Genomic DNA, 26,464 nt, shown 5'->3' with positions numbered 1-26,464 from the left:
TTTTGGATTTTTGCTTTTTGACTTTGTTTTTTAAAACAGAGAGTACTGTACAGGGTTTTGCAGTGTGGGTTTGGGCTGGCTGGCTGGGTGGGGGTTTATGTTTCTGTGCTCTGATGGGTCTTGAAGTGTGTTGTTGTAGCATTTTTAGTCCCTGCTGGAATGTTTTTTTTAATTCTGTGGCTCTTAGGGTTTGTGTACTGTGTGGTGTGCTGAACAGTACTCATGGCTCCAAAGAAAGAACAGAGCAGAGGGAAGAAGATCACTTCCATGGGGGAAGGCATGGGTCTGGATGTCAATGAGGAGGATGTAGAGGAGCTGGTTGAATACTATGAAGAGGAGGTGAACACAGAAGAACTTGCAGAACTGCAAATTGAGCAGCAGAAGGCTCTTGTGAAGGAGCTTTCCACTGAGGAAGAGGAAGCGGGAGTGCAGGTTAGCAGTGAGGAGATGAGATCCATCTTCAAGAAATGGAACGAATGCCAGGACTTCTTTGAGAGGCACCACCCAAACAGGACTGTGGCAGGCAGAGTTTTGGACATGATGAATGACAATGTGGTCAGCCATTTCAGAAAGCGCAGGATGAATCAGGTGACATTGGACAGATTTTTGACCAGAATGGAGCCTGCAGCCAAGAGACAGCGACAGGAAACCCCTGGAGAAGATGACACAAAGGAGGAGAGTTCTACCTCCCAATGATGACCATCTCACCTTTTAAAAGGTGTTTTGTTTAAAATATGTTTTGTTTAAAATGTGTTGTTTTAAAATGTGTTTTGTTTAAAATGTGCTTTAGACCCATTGTCTTTTCTCTAGCCTCTCTCTTTTTGTGCCTAAAAGCACAAACCTTTGTCTGAGGGGTCTGTGTACCCCAGTTATGACCTTTTTTCTTTCCTCTTTTCCCCTTTGTTCCCTCCTTCCTTTCCTGCCCTTTTTTTAACCTTAGAGGTCATTTTAGGTTTTAAAAAAAGTCTTCCCCTAATGGATGAATTAACTGCTTTTGCATTAGTTGCTATGGGAACTAATGCTTTGAGATACAACCAGTGCCTTGAGACATGACCAAGAAACAGCTGGAACAGATTAATCACGTTTCAATGTATTCCTATGGGAAATGGTGCTTTTAGTTACAACCAACTTGAGTTATGACCATCATCCTGGAACAAATTAAGTTCACAGCTCAAGGCACCACTGTATTTTGTAATTGGAATATTAGTAATACAGCCAACCCTCGACTTACAAACGGCCCTAGTTGTGAACATTTCAACTTACGAACCACTCTCATAGGAAAATATTCCCTTGACTTGCGAACTGAACCTCGAGTTACAAAGTGAAAAAAGGCAGGGGAGAAGGGCTGCTCCTGAGCAATCCTGGCCCGGCAGCAGTGGCGGAGCCCTGGCACGGCAGCGGCAGTCCTGGCCCGGCAGCGCTGGCAGAGGTAAGGTGCTGCTTTTTCCTTTAATTTTTTTTCTTTTGCAGGGGGAAATTGGGCTGTGGGGGTTGTTTTTTTGCAGGCCTAGGGGCTTGCAGTGTTTGGTGCTTTTATTTTTTATTTTTTTGAATTTTTTTATTTGGCCAGAACGGATTAACGGGGTTTCAGTGCATTCCTATGGGAAATGGGAAATCGACTTACGAACTTTTCAACTTATGAATGCTTTTCCGGAACGGATTAAGTTCGTAAGTCGAGGGTTGACTGTACAGAGAAGTTGTAAGAGAAGAATGTAGTATGAAATTGGCATATATGTATTTCCTTGTCTGAACAATTTTGAAGCCTTTGTTTTGGTAGAAAAATATGAAATGCAAGAAGGTTGTTAGAAATTCTGATTAGAAGGGTTCCTTCCTCAGACTCAAATTCATACTGACCATAGTATTATCAGCAGTACAAGGAAATGTTGTAAGGTGTGCAGGAGACTCTTGGATCAGTTGTTTAGCCTCTAAAGAGTCCTTTCTTCACTGCTTACTCTGAGCAGCTGCAAGTGATGAAAAAAGGATCAAGGAGAGTTTAGAGGCTATAGCTGCAATTCCACACATACTGTACTTGTTTTGGATAATTTTAAATGAAGTGTATGCATCTGTGTGTAATGTATACACAAGCATCTCATTTCTATAAATTAGAAGCATTTAAATTTTAAAGAAACATTTTCTTTTTATACAACAGAAGTGTTTTCTTTTCAGTTCCACAGTAAGTGGCTGTCACTTTGATACGACAGAAATACCAAAATGGAGCATTTTGTTGAAACTGAAAAAAGTCATGCTCTGAGTGGAGAGCCTTTGCTTTGAAGGGAAATTCCTCCTGTCTTCTTATTCTTAAATGAATCTTCTTAAGTTGTAGCCATCTGTTTTTGGAGCTTGCTTTCTGGAGAGAGATGGGTTTTGGTGAAGCTGCCCTGTCAGAGAGAAGTAGTTCTTCCTGTAAGAGTTCCTCTAAAAAGCCCAAATCTGGAAGCCAACAACAATCTCTGGCTTGTTTCTCTAGTTAGTGGAGAGATTAGCTAAGAGTCCAGTTTGGACACGACACTTTCTGTTGCTACTAAGTTCCTGGTTATTTTAATTGACCTGCTTGCAGGAGGAATCAAGGCAGAATCTATTGGGATGCTTGCTGGCTTCCAGTTTTGTGCAAACATGGGTTATGCTAAAGGAGGCATATGCAGACTTCTTGTTCCAAAAAGCAGTCTGCTTCTTGGCATGTGTTGAAAGAGATGTTGGTGACTTTGTTGCACATCCGTTTTCCTACATAAAAAAGTCATCTCTGATATGCCAGGCATTTGTGGGAATCCAGGATGAGAAGTTGCATGCTCTGCAGTTCGTTTAGCCTGGCTTCTGAATATGGGTGCAGTTTTCTCTCTGGTTTGTTGCTCTTCTAACTATCCAGGGATTTTTTAGAGTTTCCTATTCTGGCTTGCTGGCAGAGAAACAAAACAGAGGAGAAGCTACATTTCGGTTCAGCTGACATGCTGAATAAACCCTGGACCAAGCAGAAGAAACTGGGCACCTGTTTGCTCCTTATGTGTAGTAAGCCATTGTTCTTTTTGCTCCCTGTCTTGTGCATCAAAAAAATATCAGTGTGCTTGTTATCAATAAGACAGCATACTCATTGGAGTTTGGTTCATGTTTGTTGTGTATATACAGTAAGAACAAAAGTGTACCCTGTGTACATAAAGGGAGGCAAATAGCAACTAACTTGGTGATTGTGTAGATACAGATTTCCTATATAAGTGCAATTTTCATTTTGGGAAATATTCTTGCAAAAGGTGAGACTTAGTATTCAATCATAAGTCATCTTGTTGGCATGAATGAACAGGCTTTTAAAAAGCAGCAAAGCAACCATTACCAGTATTAGTTCTATTCAAAGAACTCATTGGACAGAATTCTGTTGCACCACTGCGTTGCATGTAAAGCCTGATGGTGTCATTCAGCCGCAGTCTTTAACCTTTAAGTTAAATTTTGCTATCTTTCCTCCCCTGTCCCGAAGCTTCCAAAGGCTTCCCTAGGTCAAAAGGGATAGGCAGTGGCATGATTGGGACTGGCAGTGATAAATTTGAAGGTATTAAAGAGTTCTCTTCCAACCCCTCCGCCTGGGGCTCCCAGATTGAATGAGATACCTAGGAAGCATTGGAACCTGAAAGTGGTGGGGAGATAAGAAACTTCAAATTAAAGTCCACAGCTGATGAGAAAATCTGCAATTGTGTAACAAGATTTGGGCCATTGAGTAATATAGCCACGCAAAGTAAAATAGTTTTCTATTTAAAAGAAAAATAATTTTCTACCACACATAGTAGTCTTGGAGTTAATCAGTACATATTCTCTCTCTTTAACTGTGCAGCAAAGAAGGAAAACAGTGCTGCTGTATTTTCAGAGCTCTACAGAATGCTTTAGTCCCAGGTATAGTGATGGCAATCCCATCGGTGTGGTGACAAGTTTCTAATTGTGCTGTTGTGACCTATGCCTTTGCTTAAATTTAGGTTTTGAAAATGTATTTGTATTTGCATTTGATCTAATCTCATGTCCTGCAGAATGCTTATTTGATAAACATAAAATCATCAGCAGTTATTTTAAATAAAGTGACTGAAGAGTTCCATAAGTGACTCTTTATCAGAAGGATATGGATCAGCAAAAAGTTTACTTTTATGCTAAACTTCTCTCACTGCTGTGTATTTTTAACTTAATGTCTATTGATTTATTGACCAGACATTCACGTGGAAATATTTGCAGACTTGGCTGAATTATTTTCAAATTTTCTCTTTTGAGAGGTGGCGTTTTCCTGTCCCCTCATCTATGGTACTTTAGATTAACACTCAGTAATTGACATTGTGGAGAAAGCAAAATGGTAGCCACGCTTCCAGCACAGTTCCTGTTGTTTTCAGTGATAGTACAAACCACAAAATTGTTAGAGGTGAAAAAAAAACAAGGTGGCGCAGTAACCAATGTAGTGGTGAGCTTTGTCTTTGAAAAATTACTGGAGGAGGTGAAATTATTCCCCAGACTTTTCTTCTTAGAAGTAAGTGGAGAATTTTGTAAGGCCTTTTTGTGCTCAAGGGTAAATTAAACTTAGCTTCTGTCTTAGCGTGGAGATAGATTGGTATGGGTAGTTTTCTTTACTTACTGTAGTGCTGCAACCAACAGTAGACCTTTGATCTAGATGGGCGAGGTATAAATCTAAATAAATAAATAAACAGAGTAGAGATTCAATGACTTGTAAAACTGAAGAGTTAGAAGTTAGTTGGTGTTGTTAGTAAGAGTTACTAAAATATCTTTGGAATCATGGGGATTAATTCCAAAGATTTAAATGCATATGTAGTTTTTTAAAGTTTTGAATGGTTCCGTGGTAAATAAAGGACAATAACAGCCAGGGAGAAAGGATGTTTAGAGTCATTTAATTCATGAGCATGGGGTTGTTTTAAAACTTGTTCCTTTTTTTCCTCTTCAAGGTATTGAATTTTGCTACACCGTTTGCTCAAGCTCTGCTATGGGATGCTCACTCGACTATGCCAGGCCTCAAACCCTTCCTTTGAATTATCAGAACCAAAATACCCAGTGTGGTCCAAATTCTGGCAGTATGGGCAGTAGCTTAAGCATGTATGCCCTGACTGGGCCAACACCAGCTCCTCAGTCATTTCTTCTAAGGCGAATGAAGCTTGTTCTTGCAGATATCATTGAGAGAGCTGTGCTTAAATAAATAGCAGTTAAGGCAACAGGGTTAAGTAGAATACAATAAGGCTTAAATAGAATACAGTTGTCAGTGCTTGGTGCCATGGATTGATTTTATGTGTCCCTGACATGATAGTCAAGGAGGTCCTGGGGGGATGCTCTAGAGGACCCTAATGAGGGATCTCAAGTGGAGATAAACCCCTCAACAATCCAAGCCACCTGGCAACCCCTAGACAGGGGTCCCAGTCCTTCTCTGCTTCACTTGGAATTAGGTAGACCTCCATGTGGGTGATCACAGAACAAAGGAAGGCTAATTGCCTTAGAGAAAGAAAAAAGGAGTTGGCAACGGATGTCCGAGCCAGCGGAGTCTCTAGGCAACGCCCTGAGAATTCCAGACTTTCCAGAACAATGGGCTAAAGGCTTTTTTGGGTTTGTTCATAGCCTCCAACTCCCCAAATGTCATGCACTGGCTGGGTGGGATAGCTTTCTGGTCAGTCTTCCTTTGCAATAACGCTAATGTCAGATCCCGTATCAATCAGGCCATTAAGGACAAGCAATCCCATTTTAAGAGTGAGTCGGGGCTGCGAGTACTCAATGGTAGTTAAGGCAGCAACTTGAGTAGAACCAAAATCCCCACTACAAGGATTGGTAGAAGGATCCATCTGTGTTAATGGAAGCAACAATAATTGAGTGATAGATTCACCTGCAGGAAGGATCTGCGGTATATTAGACCAGGTTTGAATAATTAGAGGTCCTTCAAAATCCCCATCAATGACGCCTGGTACAACAAATAAAACCCATGCAGAGATGCTACAGCGGGGGAGAATGACCCATAGTGTCTTCGGGTATTGGTCCATGATGTGCTGTTTTGACTTTGTAGACAAGAGGGAATTGATAGTCAACCTCTTTGGCTGTGATCAAATCATAACTGGCACTTTTAACAGTAGCAGGTTGGATTTCTTGAACTGGGGTAGTATTCACTGAGTTCCCCTCACTTGACCCGGGCTGGAGGACCACCCAACTTGGAGTTTCCTGGCATTGGAACAGACCAGCATTGATTGGCCTAGTGATAACCTTTCTGACACTGGGGGCATTTTTTAGAAGGGCATTTATTACTTGGGGGGGGGGTTGATCTACATTCCTTACTGAAGTGCCCTTCCTTGCCACAGGAAAAACATTTCTGGTTTTGGTTGGGGTTCAAGGAGGTAGCCATGGCTGTGGCGAGAAGTTGTGTCTTGTGAGTTTCTGTCCCAATGTTTTGACATAATTTGATCATGGCAGCAATGTCAGTCTCTGGTTTATTGTAAATAGCCTGAAGGGCTGTTTTGCAATCTGTGTTAGCATTTTCAAATGCCAGCTGTTTCATCAAAATATTAGCAGCCTCAACATTCTCCACCTGCCGTTGAATTGCTCTTTGCCATTTGTTAATGAAAGACATATAGTCCTCTGTATGACCCTGAGGCAAATTGGCAAAAGACCCTAAAGGGGTACCTTTGTCTGGGATTTTTAACCAGGCTGCTCTAATAATATCAGCTGCTTGTGCCAATCCCCTGCTAGGGATGGTAATTTGCTGTGCTATGGTGACAAAAAGTGCTTCTCCTGTTAGCATATCTGTAGACACAGCAATATTGTTTTGTAAGTTATCTATGGCCAAAATGGCAGCAGTGTCTTTCCATTCCTGCCAACAAAGTAAAAACTGCACAGGGGAGAGCATAGCTTTAACCAAGACTTTCCAATCAACTGGAATGAGGTTTCCATTTCCCTGTAACACATCAATTAACCTGAGAATAAAACTGCTATGGAGACCGTGTTTTCAACTACACTTTTCCCCCCAACTCTTTAAACATGGCAAGGGGAAGACGTTCATGAACACGGTGTCCCTGATTGTTACGAACCACAGGACAAACAGACATAAGGGGGAGGGCGGCAGCAACATCCTCTGGGTTTCCTTGGGACATAACATCAGATAACATCTGTTGCACTGTTGAATGAGGAGGGGGAGAAGAAGGAGGATGGGGAGAGGAGAAGGGGCTGTTGCAAGAGCGGCAGGAGCTGCATAGGAAGGAAGATTGTTTCTATTTTCATGGAGATGAGGTGGCCTAGAGCAGTGTTCTCCAATGTTTTTACAAGTGCGGACCGGCTGAGTCTCTGAGGGAGGTGGGGCGGCCCTTCGTGCTTGCCCTCTCTGATGCACACGCGCAGTGGTTGGGGAGCGCGCGCGCCTTGGTGCGCGTGCTTTCCTTCACTGCTTCGCGCATGCTCAGGAGCCCACGGCGGCGGTGGAAAGCCTGGCAGTCTTTTTAATTGTTATTTTATTTTACCCAGCTCTTCTCCACCCCCCCATCCCCGCCGCCGCTGCCGCCGCCCTTCCTCCGCTCGCCAGTTCATTGCATACGCTCCGCTCGCTTGCCTTGTGCTGCCAGTGGCAGCATCCCTCTCCCTCTCTCGTTCACCTTGCTCCCTGTTATTCTGGGTATTGTGTGTAATAAATGCACAGCTGCCTCACACTAATCAAGCTGATTACAAATTCTTGCGCGTCCTGTGCCAGAAATTGAACACCCCTCCATTCTCGCTCCTGATCTCCCTTTCTCCCCTCCCTTTGTCTCTCTCTCTCCCCCTCCCCCTCGCGCTTTCTAGTTTTAACCCCTTCCCCCTTCAGTCTTAACCCTCCAGCCTCCTTTTTAAAATCCAATTCCTGTTTCCACCGTTCCTAGATGCCCTTTCTTCCCTCCCCCCCTCCGGCTTTCCTCTGTTTACTCCACGCCGCCGCCGCCACCGCCTCCTTTTTGCTCGTCTCTGTGACTCCTTCTTAGGACGTGTTGGATGATCCTGGGCCGCCGGGAAAGAGCTCCAGGCAGCAGCAGGGAGGCTACGTCCTCTTTACTGTCTTGGGCTGCACACATTTTTTTTCTTAAAAAATAAAGTCGGTGGCCCTCGGTGTTATTTTGTACTAAAATAAGGAGCAGGAGGAAGAAGCAGCAGCAACAGCAGAAGGCAATAGCAGAGAGGAAGGAGCGAGGGACGGCGGTGGCAGCAGCAGGAGGAGGAGGAATGATGAGTCAACTAATTTAATGGGGACAGAGAGAGCAAGAGAGAGGGGAGAACGAGCAAGAGAGAGCTAAGCAAGCTACGTCCGGGGGACGCTTCGGCATGTGCAGGAGCGCCTGCCCACCCATGGCGGTGGCGGAAAGCCTGGGAGTCTTAATTTTTTTTATTTTACCCAGCTCTTCTCCACTCCCTCCACCCCCGTCGCCACCACCGCTGCTGCCGGGAGGAGAGCACCCGGGCCTTGCTCTTCCTCCCGGCCTTTCTCCACCCCCTCCACCCCCGTCGCCACCACCGCTGCTGCCGGGAGGAGAGCACCCGGGCCTTGCTCTTCCTCCCGGCCTTTCTCCACCCCCTCCATCCCCGTCGCCACCACCGCTGCTGCCGGGAGGAGAGCACCCGGGCCTTGCTCTTCCAGCCTTTCTCCACTCCCTCCACCCCCATCGCCACCGCTGCCTCTGCCGGAAGGAGAGCACCCGGGCCTTGCTCTTCTTCCCGGCTCTCCCCCACCCCAGTCGCCGCTGCTGCCAGGCCGCAAAGGCAGACCTCCCACCCGCCCCTGCATGCACTCCCCTCCCCACAGCTGCTTTGCACACACGGGGGTTTGCATGAAGGGGTGAGGGAGCGCTCACGCCGGCGCTGACACGCACGTGCGCAAAGTAGCTGTGGGGAGGGGAGTGCGTGCGGGGGGGGAGGTCTGTCTCCACGGCCTGGTCAGGCTCAAGCCACGGACCGGCACTGGGCTGCAGACCGGGGGTTGATGACCTCTGGCCTAGAGGGTGGCAAAATCAGGGGCTGTTGGAAGGTTAGCTAAAGACTGGCTAACAAAGGGTTCGTGATCTTTGAAATCACATCCCAGCAAAGATGCCATGAATGGAGGACTTTAACGGGAGCAACAGCGTCCTTGTGAAGTTTATTTCCAATTTTATCCCCATCTGAAAGCTTAAGGCTTCCCTCTTCCGGGTACCAAGAACAAAAAGTACCTATTTACCTCAGTAAATCCTCTACTGAATCAGATACATCACGGTGACCCTCTCTATGAAGCAAATAAATCAAGTCTCCTTTATGTTGTTTTTGAAGCTGTGAAAGAGTGTTTCCCATTTTTAACTAAATACCTGGGATCCAAAAGGGGATGCGAGAATGCATCTGTATCCCTTGCTGAGCGAGGTGAGCTGCTATGATTGCCTCAGGTGATGTTGATGACAGGTCCCTGTTTCATGTCCCTGTTTGATGCCCCTGCTTGAGGTCCCTGTTAGGGCGCCAGATGTGGGTGATCACAGAACAAAGGAGTTGTTAGATAACTCTTTGATCTTATGCTCTACCTCTAAGCGACAGGCTGAATAAAGGGTTACTCCACCTGCTGGCAGCTGCTGTTTCCTGCCAGGAGTGTATGCATGCCACTGGAACAGAATGCAGCTACAGTGGACCCTTGACTTACAGACGGCTTGACTTACAGACTTTTTGAGTTACAGACTTCTCTGGCCATAAAATTTAGGTTTGACTTGCAGCCTGAGAATTGACTTACAGACCAGAAAAAAACAAAAATGGAACAAAAACGGCCTGTTACGGGATTAATCGGTTTTCAATGCACTGTAGGTCAATGGAGACTTGTCTTACAGACTTTTTGACTTGAGAACCGCCTTCCAATATGGATTAAGTTCTCAAGTCAAGACCCCACTGTACAACTTTTAAGCAGAAGTTTCCCACACCTCCACCTTAACCCATGCCTGTCTCCTCACTGATTGTACTGGGGAAAATGGGAGCAAAGTGAGAAGAGATGTCAGGTTGAGGGAATCAGCCACAGGGAACCAACGGTTACTCAAGAGAGATGCTGGTGGAGGCAGCAGCAAAAAGCATGTCATGCTCGAGAACACGTGGGACAAGAGGAGAATCAACTGAGGAACTATCCCCACTTCCCTCTGTGTGGGCATATCATCTGTTGTGTCCTCTCCAACTCTGTTCAGCAGGGGCATTCCTGTTAAGGAGAACTGTACTAGAACCCCTCCCAGTGAAGCTAACTGGGAGGGAGCTTGGACTCTCTGAACTTTGTGTGAGTATCCAGTCAGTGCTGAGAACTAGTCTGAGCTCAGTTGAGGATGTTTCAGATGTAACATCGCCACCTCGCCCTTCTGCAATAAAGCCTGTTTTGGTTCAACCTGCTGTGTTGTTGTCTATGGATCAAGGGATGGAGCAGGAACTTCCTGCCAACTGGCCATGGCTGGTGGGGCGCACACATAATTATTTGAACTCCTTCAAACTATTGTTACTCTGTTTCTGCACACTGTGTCATTAAATGCTTTTTTTAAAAAAAAAGCCACATATAAATCAACATTTTATGTTGTTCTCTTTGAGTTAGATATGTTTGCCAAGAATAACAGTATTTGAATTTATAGGCCTTGGTTGCTTTAACATAAATGCAAAGCTGCTGCCTTTATCATCCCCAGCAGGCTGTCTACCTTGTTCCTTTCCTCTTCTGAAGACTACACAAGGAACCTGGCAGCAGGGCAGCCTGAGGGCATGGAAGGCAATTTGTTTGTTTGTTTGTTTGTTTGTTTGTTCGATTTATATCCCACCCATCTGGTATATTCTACCTCTCTGGGTGGCAAAAGAGATTGCCTGGGTGGGAGTGAGGAGGAGGAGGAGGAGCTCTAGCTACAGGAAGAGGCCACAGGATACAGCTGGATTGTGGGGACTGAGATAAGAAAGTAACTGGGGGGGGGGAGTCGTGTTGGGATCAGACTATGGTCAGAGCATGGGAGGAACTACCTCTAATCTTTTCTATTCTTGGGGAGATCTGGTCATTGCTCCTTCATGACCTCCGGATTGTGGAATAAGTCAGCTTTGGTCCTAGAAGGGGCTGTGATGGAGGAGCACCCATCTTCCCTCCATCTGGATCTTCATGATGGTGGCCAAACCACTCAGCAAATCTTCACCAAGGAAAGCCCATGCCAGCTCAGGAGAAGCATTGGAGGTGGCAATGGCAGCACTAGCAGCTCATCCAGCTGGCCCAGGATAGAGATGAACAATTTCAGCAGGAGGACCCTCTTCGGCACGGCACTACCGGCCCTTCTTAAGAGTCACCATATTGTTGAAGCTAGTGCCTAAAACAGCCCTGTCCACAGACTTTGGATGAGGGGGGATTAATGACTAAAACTCAGCCCAAGCCATGGACACTGGCCAGCAGAAGGGCTAGTGCAAGGAACAGATGGGAAGCAGGGAGACTATGATGCATGGATTGGGAATGTATCCCATCTTCCTGCCCCAGTAAAAGCTAACTGGAGCCTATTCAATCTTGTGGAGTCCATGGAGCTTACAAATAAGTTGACTCTTCTGGCCACCCCATCCCTTGGCATTCTCTGTCCTCCCATTCCTGTGGCCCCTGGGGTGTATTCAGAAGCACCAAGGTGCTTTTCTGAACCATATGAAACATAGTTTCAGGGTTGGGGAGAGGGAATTGATGCCAAGCTGATCAGAGCTCCACCTCATACCAAGCAGCCATCATTGTCCCTTCTGTCCACTTTTATCTTGCATCCTTCAGGTGAGAAACTTAACCATTCAGTGAGACGTCTGGAGGGATGTGGTGCGGGGGGATGGAGACAGAAAACATTTATTCAGGGAACTTCCTTCACTGAAGATTCAAGCCATTTTTTAAATAAGTTTGTGCTTGGAAAAGAAAAGAAAGCTGTATTATTAGAACAGAAAGACAGGTCAATTAGGAGGTGTGCTTTTTTTTAAACAAGGGTGGATAAATGTAGACCAGTCTGAGATGTTCTCTGTTGAAAATAACACAAGAAGACTGCCAGGAATCAGACAGCCAGTCTTTGGGAATACTGCTAAAAGCCTCCTCAAGAGTAGCGTAAACCATTTCTTGAATCAGCTATTCACGCCCTGGGGGAGTTTCATTCTTGAGGTTGTTGGGTGTGGATATTTGGGCTGTAATGACAGTTATAGTCAAGCATTCAAGCAGGTACACCCACAGAAACATTCCAGCTTCATAGCAGCCAGTACTGGCACACTATTAGTTTCATGTCATTCAAAGCCTGCACTGTGTGTATAAGTTTGGTATTTTTACAACCTATAAGCTAGGTTGTTTTCTTCCAAGTAGCAGGAAATATGTGACAATGCGGGAGAAGCCTAATTTCGAATTGTTGCTTTGGTATTAGGCTGCCTTTTTGCCTTTGGAGCTCTCAAACGGCTTCTTCCGATGTTGGTGGGAAAGCCCTCTGAGAGCTCCGAAGGCGCAGATCATGGCAGCAGGGATCCCCAGGGAGGTCTTCCATGGTGGCGGAGAAGCCCTGCCGCCATGATCTGCACAGGGAGAAAGGGTGGTAAATTCAAATTTCCAGCCCTTTCTCCCTGCCTTTTTGGCTTCGGAAGTCTCAAACAGCTTTTCCCCCAACATCGGAGGAAGCTCTTTGAGAGCTCTGAAGGCGCCAATTGCTCCATTGGCATTGACTTGTGAACGGAGCCTCGTTCGTAGGCCAAGGCTCCGTTTGCAAGTCGATGTCAATCTTTTCCAATGGAGTGGTTCATAACTAGGGCCGTTCATAAGTTGAGGGTTGACTGTAGTGGCTTGCTGCTAGATGTATGGTAGATAAACAAAACCAACCAACCAACCAACCAACCAATCAATCAATCACATGTGTCTAAAGAAGCTGATTGCAATCCACAGAGGTGCACACTGAAATAGATCTGTGTTAGGTTCATACCAGCTCCTGCCATCTTTTTAATTAGATTCTTCATTTTTAACAACTGGCAGAGTCAATGTTTTACTTTAACAGGTTTATTTGAAACTCCATGAAGGATGCTGAGACATTTTTGGCCTCTCTGCTGTGGGCTTTTCATTGAAAGATTTCTTTCTTCCTTCCGTGCCTCCCTCTCCTCCTTAGGCCCAGTGCTCATTGAATACGCACCTCAGTTCTCCCCTCCCCTCTTCCTGTCGTCTTACTAGTACAGTAATGCCTTGCAAGACGAATGCCTCGCAGGACAAAAAACTCACAAGACGAATGATTTTGGCAATGGGGTTGATGACTCGCAAGGCGAATGTTCCTATGATCATGCTTTGCAAGATGAATGTTTTCTGCTTTTTGTTCCTGCCTCATGTTTGCTGATTTTTAAATGTTTTTCTATGATGTTTAAAAATTTAAAGTTTTTTGAGTGAAATTTTTGAAATCATCTGCACAATATGTATGGCTTTAAAGAGCACTTAATAAACCCTTTGTAAACCAAATTGGACTTTTTTTTTGCCCATAGGAATGCATTAATTAGATTTCAGTGCATTCCTATGGGAAAACGTGTTTCACAAGATGAATTTTTTGCAAGACAACATTAACCACAAATTAAATTTGTCTTCTGAGGCACCACTGTATATTACATGTGTCTGAGGAAGAAAGTTGTAATCCGCAGAAGCTCACGCTGAAATAGTTCTCCTACTTTAAGGACCACAGTACTTTCATTTTCATTTTGTTTTTATTCTACAGATTGAAACAGACTAGCGCAGCTCCCTCCTTGAACACTGCTTGAGTTCTGTTCTTTCTATGGAATTATATAGCCCATAATTAACACCTTGCCAGATCCAAAGAGATAAGAGAACTTATAGAAAAACTTGCTTTTGGAGACTTGTTTTATGGTAATGGTTTTAATCAATAACAGTTACCACAACACACTCAGCATTTGTCCTTCATTATTTTAGGTGAGCCTTTCCAAGTTGCTCCGATGGCCTGCCGAGTTGGGTTGGCTGCATAATAAAATAAGGAAGTATACTGACCAAAGGAGCATGGATTGTGCATTTGGATTAGTAGGTCAGGTATGTGGGTAAAACTGAGAAGGCTTTGAGACCCCTTGCTTTTCAGCTTGATAGGTTATATTACCAATATGCCATGTCTCTTAAGTGCAAAAAACGGTCTGAAGCTCAACATCAAAAAAACTAAGATCGTGGCCACTAGTCCCATCACCTGCAGTGACAGATTTCACCTTCTTGGGCTCTCTGATCACTGCAGATGGTGACAGCAGCCACGAAATTAAAAGACACCTGCTTCTTGGGAGGAAAGCGATGACAAACCTCAACAGCATCTTAAAAAGCAGAGACATCACCTTGCCGACAAAGGTCCGCATAGTCAAACCTATGGTTTTTCCAGTAGCGATGTATGGAAGTGAGAGCTGGACCATAAAGAAGGCTGACTGCTGAAGAAATAATGCTTTTGAATTGTGATGCTGGAGGAAACTCTTGAGAGTCCCCTGGACTGCAAAGAGATCAAACGTATCCATTCTGAAGGAAATCTACCCTGAGTGCTCACTGGAAGGACAGATCCTGAAGTTGAGGCTCCAATACTTTGGCCATCTCATGAGAAGAGAAAACTCCTTGGAAAAGACCCTGATGTTGGGAAAATGTGAAGGCAAGAGGAGAAGGGAACGACAGAGAACGAGATGGTTGGACCAAACTCTGAATTTGACCAAACTCTGGGAGGCAGTGGAAGACAGGAGAGCCTGGCATGCTCTGGTCCATGGGGTCACGAAGAGTCGGACACGACTAAATGACTAAACAGCAACAACATGTCTCTTAATATGAGACAGGAAAACTGCTATTTTACTGACCGGAAATATAAAGTGCTCATTTTCATGTGATTTGCTGAGCCATTTCTCTCTTCCTACTTCATACATTTAAAAAATAAAGACAGTTACATCCATAGTATTATGGTATGCCTGGGCAGATGTAGATATGCCTATATGTAGTAAAACTCAAATTTTAAATTCATGTTGTAAAATTGTATGAATGCACTGCACTTGATGTGGACATTATTAGTCGCTAGAGAAAAGCTCTCTTCTGGTGAAGGGGCTTTGTGTGACTCATGGGAAATGATGCCAGCCTGCTTGCTCAGCCCTTGTCATGACATACCACTCTTCTTCCAAGCCCTTCTCTTTGATACCCAGAGAGCAAACCTCTTCAGATCTCAGAAACATGGAGATGGGTATCTTCTGATGACAACAGCTAGAATTCCTGGAATTCTGGGAATTGTAGTCAAAACCATACGTCTCTACGTGTCAAATATTTAGTAAAGTGTCAAACAGTTCTATCGTACGAAGTCTTCAAGTTGTGTATAGCATGTTGTGTAAAAATATTCTTTAAAAACTCATAGTCAAAGCTATGGTTTTTCCAGTAGTGATGTATGGAAGTGAGAGCTGGACCATAAAGAAGGCTGACTGCCAAAGAACTGATGCTTTTGAATTGTGTTGCTGGAGGAGACTCTTGAGAGTCCCTTGGACTGCAAGGAGAACAAACCTATCAATTCTAAAGGAAGTCAAACCTGAGTGCTCACTGGAAGGAGAGATCCTGAAGCTGGGACTCCAATACTTTAGCCATCTCATGAGAAGAGAAGACTCCTTGGAAAAGACCTTGATGTTGGGAAAGTGTGAAGACAAGAGGAGAAGGGGACGACAGAGGACTAGATGGCTGGACAGTGTCATCAAAGCGACCAACATGAATTTGACCCAACTCTGGGAGGCAGTGGAAGACAGGAGGGCCTGGCATGCTCTGGTCCATGGGGTCACAGTCAGACGTGACTAAACAACAACAACAACAACAACAAGAATAAATGGCCAACAGTTTTTGAAGCCAGTTTTAAAAAACAAAAGCCAGGTAGAATGATCCAGAATTCAAGGGGCAGGGAGGCAGACAGATTGACATCTCTTGGGAAAGAATTCCACAGCTGAGGTGTGTCTGTGGAGAAGGTCCTGTCTCGTGTGTTCACTAACACAATCCTGTGAAGGTGGGTGGTAATGTAACATTGAAGCCCTTGAAACCCAGACAGGTTGAAATGGGAGGTGTTTTATGCTGCCTCATTCCTCCTGTCTTCATCACTTTATAAAACAGCCTCCCCAAGGTTATAAATGGGAAAAAATAGCTAATTCTATCGACCAATTTGTATTGTCATCCCTCAAAAAACAATGTTTTCCACAAATGATTATTTTTGTAGGACACATGGATTTTCAGAGGGACTTGCTGACTTGACTCTGTGGCTTTGCATCCTTTGCTTTTAAAATTCATTGCTGTTGCCTAACTGTTCACCTTGATCACTGCTTTCTTTTCTCTTCTTGTGGGTGGCAGATATTCTAGGCGGTGCTGAACGCAGTATTCTGAGCCTTGTTCCTATGCAGCATGTATAGTCTCAGCCTATTGTAGAAATGTTAACTATAGAATTTTTCCATGTAGAAAAGAGAGATGTAAATCTCTGGTGCTGTGGCTTTCCTTTGCTTCTATGGTAACATTGTGAAGTGGAATTTACTGCTGGATCTTGCAGCAGTACAGTGGAGAGGAGAAATGTCAAGGAGAGCTATTTCTGCATTTTGCTACCACTCCTTTATAATGCATGAACTACCTCCTCCTTCCTTCCCTAGTTTTCCAAGATTGTGGTCTGGTGTAGGATTTGACAAATAAAATTGAAGTTTTAATTTCTGGGCCTCTGACTATGACTTTTTAATGTAGTCGTCAATATGTAGTATAGCTATTTTAAAGCATGAACAGCAGTTTTGAGGGATTCAGAACACTTCTTTATGTCCACCATTGTAGTTTATGTGCCAGATCTCTAGCTAAACTTACATTTTCAGATGTCTAGTTGAACAAGTAATTATTTATTCTGATTTTATACTGTTTTCAAGTTTTAATTTGGTTTTGTAATGCATTTTGTTTTCTCTGTGCTGACCACTCTCTGTTTGTATATTTTTAAATACATTTGTAGTAAATGATCATTGGTATAGCTTAGTGACAAATGCAATCTTATCTCTTCAGGAGTTACTAACTAGTCACAAGCCATGTGCTATGGGACTTTGATTTTTCTTCAGGACTGAAGCCTAACCTGATGAAGAGTTCTTCTGTCAAGCGTCTGAATTTTAAAAACAACTTGGTATGGGGTTGTTCAGAGATATAAAGTTAAGTTCCCATGTTGTGATGCATGAAAGTAAATTACTCAGTTTGTTACACATAGGCAAATGGGTTAGTAAAATATGGATTGGTATGTTCCACAGGTTTATTTGCAAGTCTCCTGTGTAATGCCATTTTAAAATTTAACCAACAGCAAATGCATACAGAATTGATTTGAAAGCATATTCTTTTGCAGAAATGCTGCTATTCTTATTTTATGGTGTGGTCCTACAAGAGGCAAGATTTCTTTCTGTATTTGTTTTCTGTTTCTTTTTCTTTTTCTTTGCTTGTTTGTTTACAATACAGTACTTTCATTTGCCATTTGTTGTTTATATTATTTCCTGAACATATTTCCCTGAAACTCAACTGAATGTATTTTTGAATGGAAAAATGTATTGGACACCAAGCAAAACAAACTGTGTATTACAATAAAATATTTGATCGTGCTGTGTATCTTGATTTTCACTTCTTGATCTTCTTAGTTACAGGAAGAAGAAGATGGTGTACATTTGAGGATTGAGAGCAATCTGGATGTTTGATCCTAAGATAAGATTGAAGTCACATAATGCACTTGTTGATTACTGTTTTGATCTGTTAGTAGATGATTTACAACTTCATTGGAGATAAAAATGAATATCAGCATTGTACTGATATTACATGAGGTTCCTACTAGGTTATTCACTTAGTTTTAATTGGTTAATTGCACTAGCAAATAAAACCAGAATTGGATGATGCTGAGGACAATTTATGTGCAGTTGCCAATGAATATAAAGGGAGATAAACTCCTCATTCAAATATGCCATTTAGCTTTGCTACAGATTGTAATCAAAAGAACTTGACTATATGGCTGCTCATATAGTAAATTCTGAGGTTGCCTGTTTGGAAACTTGCAAGGACTGCTGTCCACAGTTGTTCTCTCTGACAAGATCAGAAGGGACTGAAACATTGGTTCACCATTGGCTTTGTTGGCCTTCTTGGAAATTAGTTTGTCAAACCATCAGATGTAGCTCTGTAGTTTTGTCAGTATGTGCTATACTATTTGTAACGGCCTCCCTCTACCTCACAAAGGGGGGGTCGCTACGTCACTCTAAATCACTCTTCTTTTCCACTGCCACCAACCATTCCCTCAAATAAGTAGCTTCAGGCCAAAATATGATTCAGAATAAAAACTCAGGTTTATTGGGTACAAATAAAAGGAATGGTAAATCACTCATAATTAAATAATAATTCAATCACTATAATAAAGTCACTAGCACACACAGACTCTCACAATATATCACAGATCTCCTAACTCCTCTCTAAACCCTATCCAAGCCCTATCCAAGCCCTATCAGTCCCTATCTAAACTCTCTCACACACATTCACTCACATTTATACAACAGCTCCACCCCTGATGTCCCACCCTCTGTCACACCATTGGTAGATGACTCAGAGCTTTAGCAGTGACGGACAGGTGAGGTCATAGCTGTATGTAACACTATTGTCTCTTTCCTGAGGCAAATTCTACTTGTGATAGGTATATAGTATTCAATCCTATAGCTGGCTCCTGATCACAGCTTCTATGTTTCCCCGAAAGTAAGACAGGGTTTTATATTAATTTTTGCTCTGAAAAAAATGCATTAGGGCTTATTTTCAGGGGATGTTTTATTTTTTCCATGTACAACAATCTAGATTTATTCAAATATAGTTATGTCATCTTCTGTTTGCTGCACAATGCTACACAATACTGCCTCTGTGGAACCCTCCCAAATGACCTCCTCTGGGTAGTGAGGGAAAAATCCAGTAAAGCAGAGTTATGTGTTGTGTGTCTGATCATTTCTTGTTTTGATTTTTTAAAAATTATTTTAAATTATTTTTACCATCTCTGAGCTTGACACAGCTGCATGCAGTTCTGGGGCATGAAATTTGGCCCATAGCTCCACCAAAGTTGCCCTCCTAATATGGCACATTTGCCAATTTTGTTTGTTTATTATGCTGCCTTTCTCTGCATTGGTGACTCAAGCAGCACTCAGTTTCTGGTTGGATGAAAAGAAAGGTGTGTTTAATTTCTTCATATGCTCTATTTCTCTAAGAAGAATAAGTAATGAACTTGCATCACCTGTTAGGTAAAGGTAAAGGTTCCCTTGACAGTCCAGTCGTGTTCAACTCTAGGGCGCGGTGCTCATCTCTGTTTCTAAGCCATAGAGCCAGCATTTGTCCAAAGACAGTTTCCGTGGTCATGTGGCCAGTGTGATTAGACATGGAACACTGTTACCTTCACACTGAGGTGGTACCTATTTATCTACTCGCATTTACATGCTTTCGAACTGCTAGGTTGGCAGGAGCTGGGACAAGCAACGGGAGCTCACTCCGTTGCGTGAATTCGATCTTAAGACTGCTGGTCTTCTGACCTTGCAGCACAGAGGCTTCTGCGGTTTAACCTGCAGTGCCACCATGTCTCTGTTAATGGTATTCAATAAAATGGGTAACCTCTATATGATATCCCTGTTGCAGCATATTCTTGGCCTTTTGTCCCATTCCTTCTTGAATTTGGATTTATAATAGCAAACTGGAAGATAGATACCATGAAGTACATTATGTAAATAGTTTATTTCCATTATCCCCTATTTTCTATTTTACATACATAAATTACATAAATTAAACAAGGGATTTCTTTTTCTAAAAACATTGTGGATTTGTATAAGTGCTGTAGAGTGTAGACAATGATAAACAATTAACAGGAATCGCAGCAAGGAAAAAGTGGCTTCCATTTATTCTAAGAAGAATCTACCTGGAAATGGTTTCCTATACAGTGTGTTCCCTTCAGATGCAGTGGCCAGGATCTAACACACTATATGGCTGCTTCTGTGTGTCCAGTTCTTGGTGCTTCTCGAACAAGAGCCCAACATGGCAGTTCACACTTCATAGTTAGAGCTTCTTTCATTTTCTTATTCCACCATTTCTTAAGGGACTGATTTTAAGTTGTTGCTGAAATAATAAACGCGTATACCAGGAAAGGTGTACCAGATGGTGCAGTATTGCACCATAGTAAGCCGTGATGTTATGTAGAGTTGGTAAAGCTATGTTTTTGGACTATAGCTCCTGGAATCTGTCAGCTAGTGTTGGTCAACCGCTGAGATAGCTAGTGAATACTGAGAAACTGTAAAAGAAGGTAACTTTTCCAAGCCCTGATGTTGATGTTTCCACTAGTATCAATGCTTAGGATTGATTTCTTGGAAAATAAGAGCCAGATAGAGAGTTTATGTGTGTCTTTAGTCCATGAAGTCCATGCCAATCTGGAAGATAGAATTTTAGATGTCTCTCTCCAAATTGCTTCCTACATAGAAGAGGCTTCCATCTCCCCCTTTTGTTAACTTCTTTGAAACTTTTGTTAGAAATATAAAATTCAATCCGTTGTATTTGTTCCATAGGTGAAAACTCAGAGAATGCTCTACTGTAATGAATATATTACAGTGAACACGACCCCTGTAATAAGCTTATCGTATAGTGTTTTTGCGGAAAAGGAAAAGGAAAAAAGAAGAAGAGTGAGGGGTTAATTACATGGGGTAAATGAAAATGTGTGCCCCTCTCTTTCATATCATGGCAGCTATCCTCTGGGATATTGATTGCCTTTGTAAACAAGCTCTTAGTTTCTTCCTGAGAAAATCACCCTTTTTATCAGTTGGAAGGCCTTGGCATTTGTTCATCAGTTAGATTGTGCCATAATTTTCCATTTTTCCTGCAGTTTTTTTTCTATTGGGTATAATAACAAAACTCAAAGAACCTTGAATGGTTAAAGTGAATCAATAAAATAATTATCTTGCAATTATGTTTTGACCTTGATTTCCTTCACCCTTCCCAAGATCTCTTTTTCATAGGATTAATTATAAAATGCTCTTCTCATTCTTTTTATTTTCTACTAGATATTTTCTAAATATATTAATTGCCTATTACTTTGCTCTGACTGGAAGGGATGTTGTGGCACTGCGGATTAAACCACAGAAGCCTCTGTGCTGCAAGGTCAGAAGACCAGCGGTCGTAAGATCGAATCCACACAATGGAGCCAACCTAGCAGTTCGAAAGCACGTAAAATGCAAGTAGATAAATAGGTACCACCTCGGTGGAAAGGTAACAGCGTTCCATGTCTAGTTGTGCTACATACGTGGCCACATAAACTGTCTTTGGACAAACGCTGGCTCTATGGCTTGGAAATGGGAATGAGCACTGTGTCCTAGAGTTGGACACGACTGGACTAAATGTAAAGGGGAAACTTTACCTTGCTCTGACTATAAAATGAAGGCTGTTGTACTTCCAAAAGTTGACTGAATTGTCTGATAGATTTTAAAACTCTATTTTTCTCATTAATTCTCCAGTTAAGGCTCTTTGCCAGTTACTAAGGGAAATTTATAAAACATTTTAGGGACTGTTTTTAGGGAAGTGTGCATAGTTTTCTGCTGAGCAAATGCCGTATTCCAATGATGTTGATTCCCCCCCCTTGAATTTTGCCTCTGATTTTAGGGCCTGTTCAGAGCTGACTAGCCCATATTCTTTCCCTTGCATCTGTTCATGGTACACATATGAGGACCTGGTCTCAGGCTTGCATGCACCTTGCCTACACATACAATAACTAGGAGGCACAACACCCATTTAAAGGTGGGATATACTGTTATCCAAGCTCTCTGTTCAAGTAGGATTCTTGTTCATGCAATCAGGAGGATTTTGCGTTTAAAGAAATAAGACACCTCTAATTCAGAAGCTGTCTGTAATGGAGAGTGAGGAAAGAGACATACTGCCCTCTGACCAACTCCTGATTGCACTGGTTGACTCCAGATTAATTGAAGTCCTGTTGACTTCAGTGGATGTACTTTGAGTTATGATTTAGAGATGGGGGTATTTGTATACGAATACGAATACCCCTGCACAAGTGGACAAAACGAGGGGCTGGCCCCCTGGGGATGGATTGTCCACTCACCTATGTATTGCTGCAGCACCAAACTCCCTTCCAATATTTCCGGAGCTCACAGTTGACTATTGCTCATGGCATAAGGAGGGAAGACGAGCCTCCCTGCCAGGCTGACGAGTGGCTAGTCAACCGAGACCCCCAGAGCGATTGGAAGGGAGCGAGGAGCCAGTGGCAGCAGTGGATGGGTGAGTGGAAGATCTGGCCCCAGGGGCTGGCCCCTTGTTATATCCACCTATGTGGAGGTATTCATATTCGTATACGAATACCCCCACCTCTAATTATGATGAATTTGTTTCTAACCCTTTGGGTTCTGATATTCAAAGAGAGAGTATTGTTTGAAGAAACCTATGTGTCTTCTGTTCAAAATACAAAAACCACATTGAAATGCATTGAAAACCGGTCAATGAGTTCCAATGGGGGAAATACCAGCTCGTCCAGCGAAGATCCTCCATAGGGGAAGCCATTTTGCATCGCTGTCTTCTGGAAATAGGACCGGAAAACAGTGGGGAGACATTTTGAAAACCCGACGATCAGCTGTTTTTAATCATCGTAATGCGAAAAACCAGTTCCCGAAGCAGGGAACTGATCGTCGTAAAATGGAAAAACCCCATTGAATCATCATTTTGCGATCGCTATAGCGATTGCAAAAACCTCATTGTCAAGCAATTTCATCGTCAAACGGGGTAATCGGCAAGCGGGGCACCACTGTAGTTTATCTTTTCTAAACATATTTTTTTAAAAGCACTATACATTGACTAGAATCCTGTCATGTATTTATGCCAGTAATCAGAATAAATCTCAGCAACAATTTGCTTGAAGTAAAGTAGTGGGCACATGAAGCAACAGCTATACGTGGGACAGGAAGCAACAGTTAGAACTGGATATGGAACAAGTTCAAAATTAGGAAAGGAGTACGACAAGGCTGTATATTGTCTCCCTGCTTATTTAACTTATATGCGAAGGGCAGGACTGGAGGAATCCCAAGCTAGAACTAAGATTGCTGGAAGAAATATCAACAACCTCAGATATGCAGATTATACAACTCTGATGGCAGAAAGTGAGAAGGAATTAAGGAAACTTGTAATGAGGGTGAAATAGGAGAGTGCAAAAAACAACAACAAAAGTAGTGGGCACAGACATTTGTTGCTGTAAACCTAATAGCAAGATTTGGCACACAATAGCAAATGCCAATGCTGACTTTTTTACTTGGGGCAGTTTGCTCTGAGATTTATTCTGAGTGAGCTACTCAATGAGCTAGTCTAGTAGGCTATTTGGCAAGGTCACACAACTGTGATTACAGATACTACCTCGCCAAACACCTGTGCTGCTTCCATGTCCTCCATTCTACATACAGAAATTCCAACAGGATATCTCAATTGCAGTCATATAAGCAGGACCTCTAAGGCTCATCTTAAGACACAGGCAGATTCATATAACTAAACGCAGTCCTTTGGGTAACTTGAAAGAACCATAGCAGTACTTTCAGCTGAGCTCTAAAACAAACTGGCTATAAGGGCAGGTAGTACAAAAATTGTATAATTTGCTAAAAAGGTTTGACAGCTGACACACTCCCCGCACAATCTAGTCCATTCAATTCTGTATGAACAAAATATTTCACATGGTCAAAGTAACATCAGACAAAGTGCTTTACAGTTGTCTATCTGGTTGTAAGCCAGGACATGATTAATCAAGATAAAAGCCCTTGCCTTTAGATGGAGTTTTAGCAGATGCACACACTTAGGCTGATCGGAAGCACTGCTAGCCACCACTCTCTTCCTGTGCTTCTTGAGTGTAAGAGGAACCCAAACTACAAACTGGGGCTCTCAGAGCAAGGACAGTCCCATCCAGAACAGGTTGTATTTCACCATAAGAGCAGATGACCTCTCCATGGTGGGAAGGTTTGTTGGAACAAGAGGCCAGTTCCCCACCGAGGTCTTGATGTAGACCAGTGGTTCTTAACGTGGGCGATAATGCCCCCCAGGGGGCGATTTCATTTTTCAGGGGGGCAGTAGAACGAAAAGGGGCAGCGTGGGGGCGCTGGAGCAGGAGGGGGGCGGTAGGGGGGCGCTGGAGCAAGCCAAACCTGTGAAGATGGCTGCAGCCTTTTTACAGTGTGTATGAATATATATTTTCCTCCAACCTTAATTTAGTTTCAGAGTTTTTGTCTTGAAATTTTTAGTTCCTGCATTGCGGTTTGTTTTTATGCCCTTTTTATATTTCTTTTTGCGTCTTAAAATTCACTTGCAACTAAATCATTAAATGTTACTTTTTGGGGGCATTTCATTTTCTTGGAATTGAATTTTTTTTCCAGGGGTCATTGGATTTAAGTGTAATTAATTAATTAACTAATTAATTAATTAATTAACTAATTAATTAATTAATTAATTAATTAATTAATTAATTAATTAATTAATATTAATAAGATATCATCACCATGGCGAGGGGGGGCGATGATAACTTCCTCAATGCCTCAAGGGGGCGTTTCTTTCAAAAAGGTTAAGAACCACTGATGTAAACCACTGGTTCTTAACCTTGGGTTACTCAGGAGTTTTGGACTGCAACTCCCAGAAGCCTTCACCACCAGCTGTCCTGACTGGGGTTTCTGGGAGTTGCAGTTCAAAAGCATCCGAGTAACAAAGGTTAAGAACCACTGATGTAAACCATCCCCTGCCAACTTGGGAAGTGAGCAGAAATCTACTTGAATTTCCTTAAAAACATATTTCTAATTAAAAAAAGGGTGGCAAAGTGCCTTGTTGTTTTGGAGGAGAAACACAATTTCTGTAGACTTTAAGCAGTGCAAGGGTCCTTTTTAAATTAAAAAAAACAAACAAACCATGCATATATTAGTAGAATGGGCTTCTGAGAATTCATTGGGAAGTAAATACACATTGTAATCTCCCCCAATTTAACTGTTTGTACTGGAGCAAAAGATTGCTTGAAATCCAAAGCACAGGTTTGTTAAGCCTGTGATCCAAGAACAACATGTATTATTAAAACACAACTCAGTGTTCGTCATACTATTTTATGCTGAGTATTGATTTAGCTCAGAATGTGCTTCTGTTTTTTTCATATCAGGCTGTAGTTGGTTCTTTTGATTCTAAGTGAAACAGAGTAGTTCTCCTAATCATTATTAACAGTGCAATCTTCTGCATGTTCATTTAGAGATTAGGCTCCCTGACTTCAACTGATTTAGGTATGAGTTTATATGATCAGAGCCTAGAACTGTACAGTAGTCCTATGCAGTGTTGTCTGGAGCACATTCAATTGGGTGGATTTGGGGGCTGAATTCTGTTGATGGCATCTTGAGGAGAGGAGTAGTAACTATTGTAGGAAGTGTAGTAAGGTTTAATTTTGCTAACAATAAACCTAGGCCACCGCCCTATTACTTATCCACACTAATGTAAGTTAAATAGCATAAATCAGAGCAGTGAATTTCCACTACCTATGAGGTTGAGACTTATATTCCTTACCACATCATTAGTGCATGTTAAAGAATGTAAGCCTTGCCTTCTTAACCAGTGGAAATTTGCCATGGTAATTTGATAGACAGAGGGAACGCTATAGACATATCTTGACTTTAGCAAAGCTTTTGACAAAGTGCTCATGATATTTTGATTAGCAAGCTAACTAAGTGTTGGCTGGATATAACAACTACCAGGTGGATGCATAGTTGGCTACACAATCATACTCAGAGGATGATGTATAATGGTTGCTTTTCCAACTGGGAGGAGGTAACAAGTGGGGTACCTCAGGACTTAGTCCTGGGCCCCGTGCTCTTCAACATTTTTATTAATGACTGGATCAGAGGCTGTAGAATCATAGAATAGTGAATTTGGAAGGGGCCTATAAGGCTATAAAGTCAAACCCCCTGCTTGATGCAGGAAAACAAATCAAAAGATGTATGCCAAGTGGTTGACTAAGTTTCTCTTGAATGCCTCCAGTGTTGGAGCACTCACCAACTCCCAAGGTAACTGGTTCCACTGTCGTACTGCTCTAACAGTTAGGAAGTTTTTCCTGATATTCATTTGAAATCTGGCTTCCTGTAACTTGAGCCCATTGTTGTGTGTCCTGCACTCAGGGACGATTGAGAATAAATCCTGCCACTCCTCTGAATGACAGCCTTTCAAGTATTTGAAAAGTGTTATCATATCACCCCTCTGCTTCTTTTCCAGGTAACAATGGCTTCTCAGCATGAAAACCTATAAATTGACAAAAATAAGTGATAGTTCATAATTCACAAAACAACAGTGACAGGGTTCTTGGTTCAGATTAGGCAGTTCCTCCTCTTAAATCATCACAGGAGATGGATTAACATAAAAATGGTTCATTTTCTTTTAACAGTTCAGAATGAACAACAACTTCTGTGAGTCCAACAGGACCGGCAACCGTTGACGCCTCAGGCCACCATTCTGGTAACCTTG

At 42.6% G+C, this 26,464-nt stretch overlaps 1 protein-coding gene across 10 annotated transcripts in view; it reads left to right on the top strand.

The window, feature by feature from the left end:
* The window catches only part of LOC140705783 (uncharacterized), a 68,359-nt gene that overhangs the window by 11,165 nt on the left and 30,730 nt on the right, over window positions 1–26,464 (top strand). For 2 of the 10 annotated variants that reach the window (XM_078391435.1, XM_078391437.1), the window contains one exon: window positions 188–17,554. In XM_078391435.1, coding sequence (XP_078247561.1) covers window positions 223–696 — 474 coding nt within the window. In that variant the 5' untranslated portion in view covers window positions 188–222 and the 3' untranslated portion in view covers window positions 697–17,554. Of the gene's footprint in view, window positions 1–187 lie in introns of all 10 variants that reach the window. The other 8 variants (XR_012085297.2, XR_012085298.2, XR_012085294.2 and 5 more) reach the window with 8 other exon arrangements.

Source organism: Pogona vitticeps, chromosome 3 (genome assembly GCF_051106095.1).
Source record: "Pogona vitticeps strain Pit_001003342236 chromosome 3, PviZW2.1, whole genome shotgun sequence".
NCBI classification, from domain to species: Eukaryota; Metazoa; Chordata; class Lepidosauria; order Squamata; family Agamidae; genus Pogona; species Pogona vitticeps.
The sequence above is the reverse complement of the archived record's forward strand: the minus strand, read 5'-3'. Positions and strand labels throughout refer to the sequence as shown.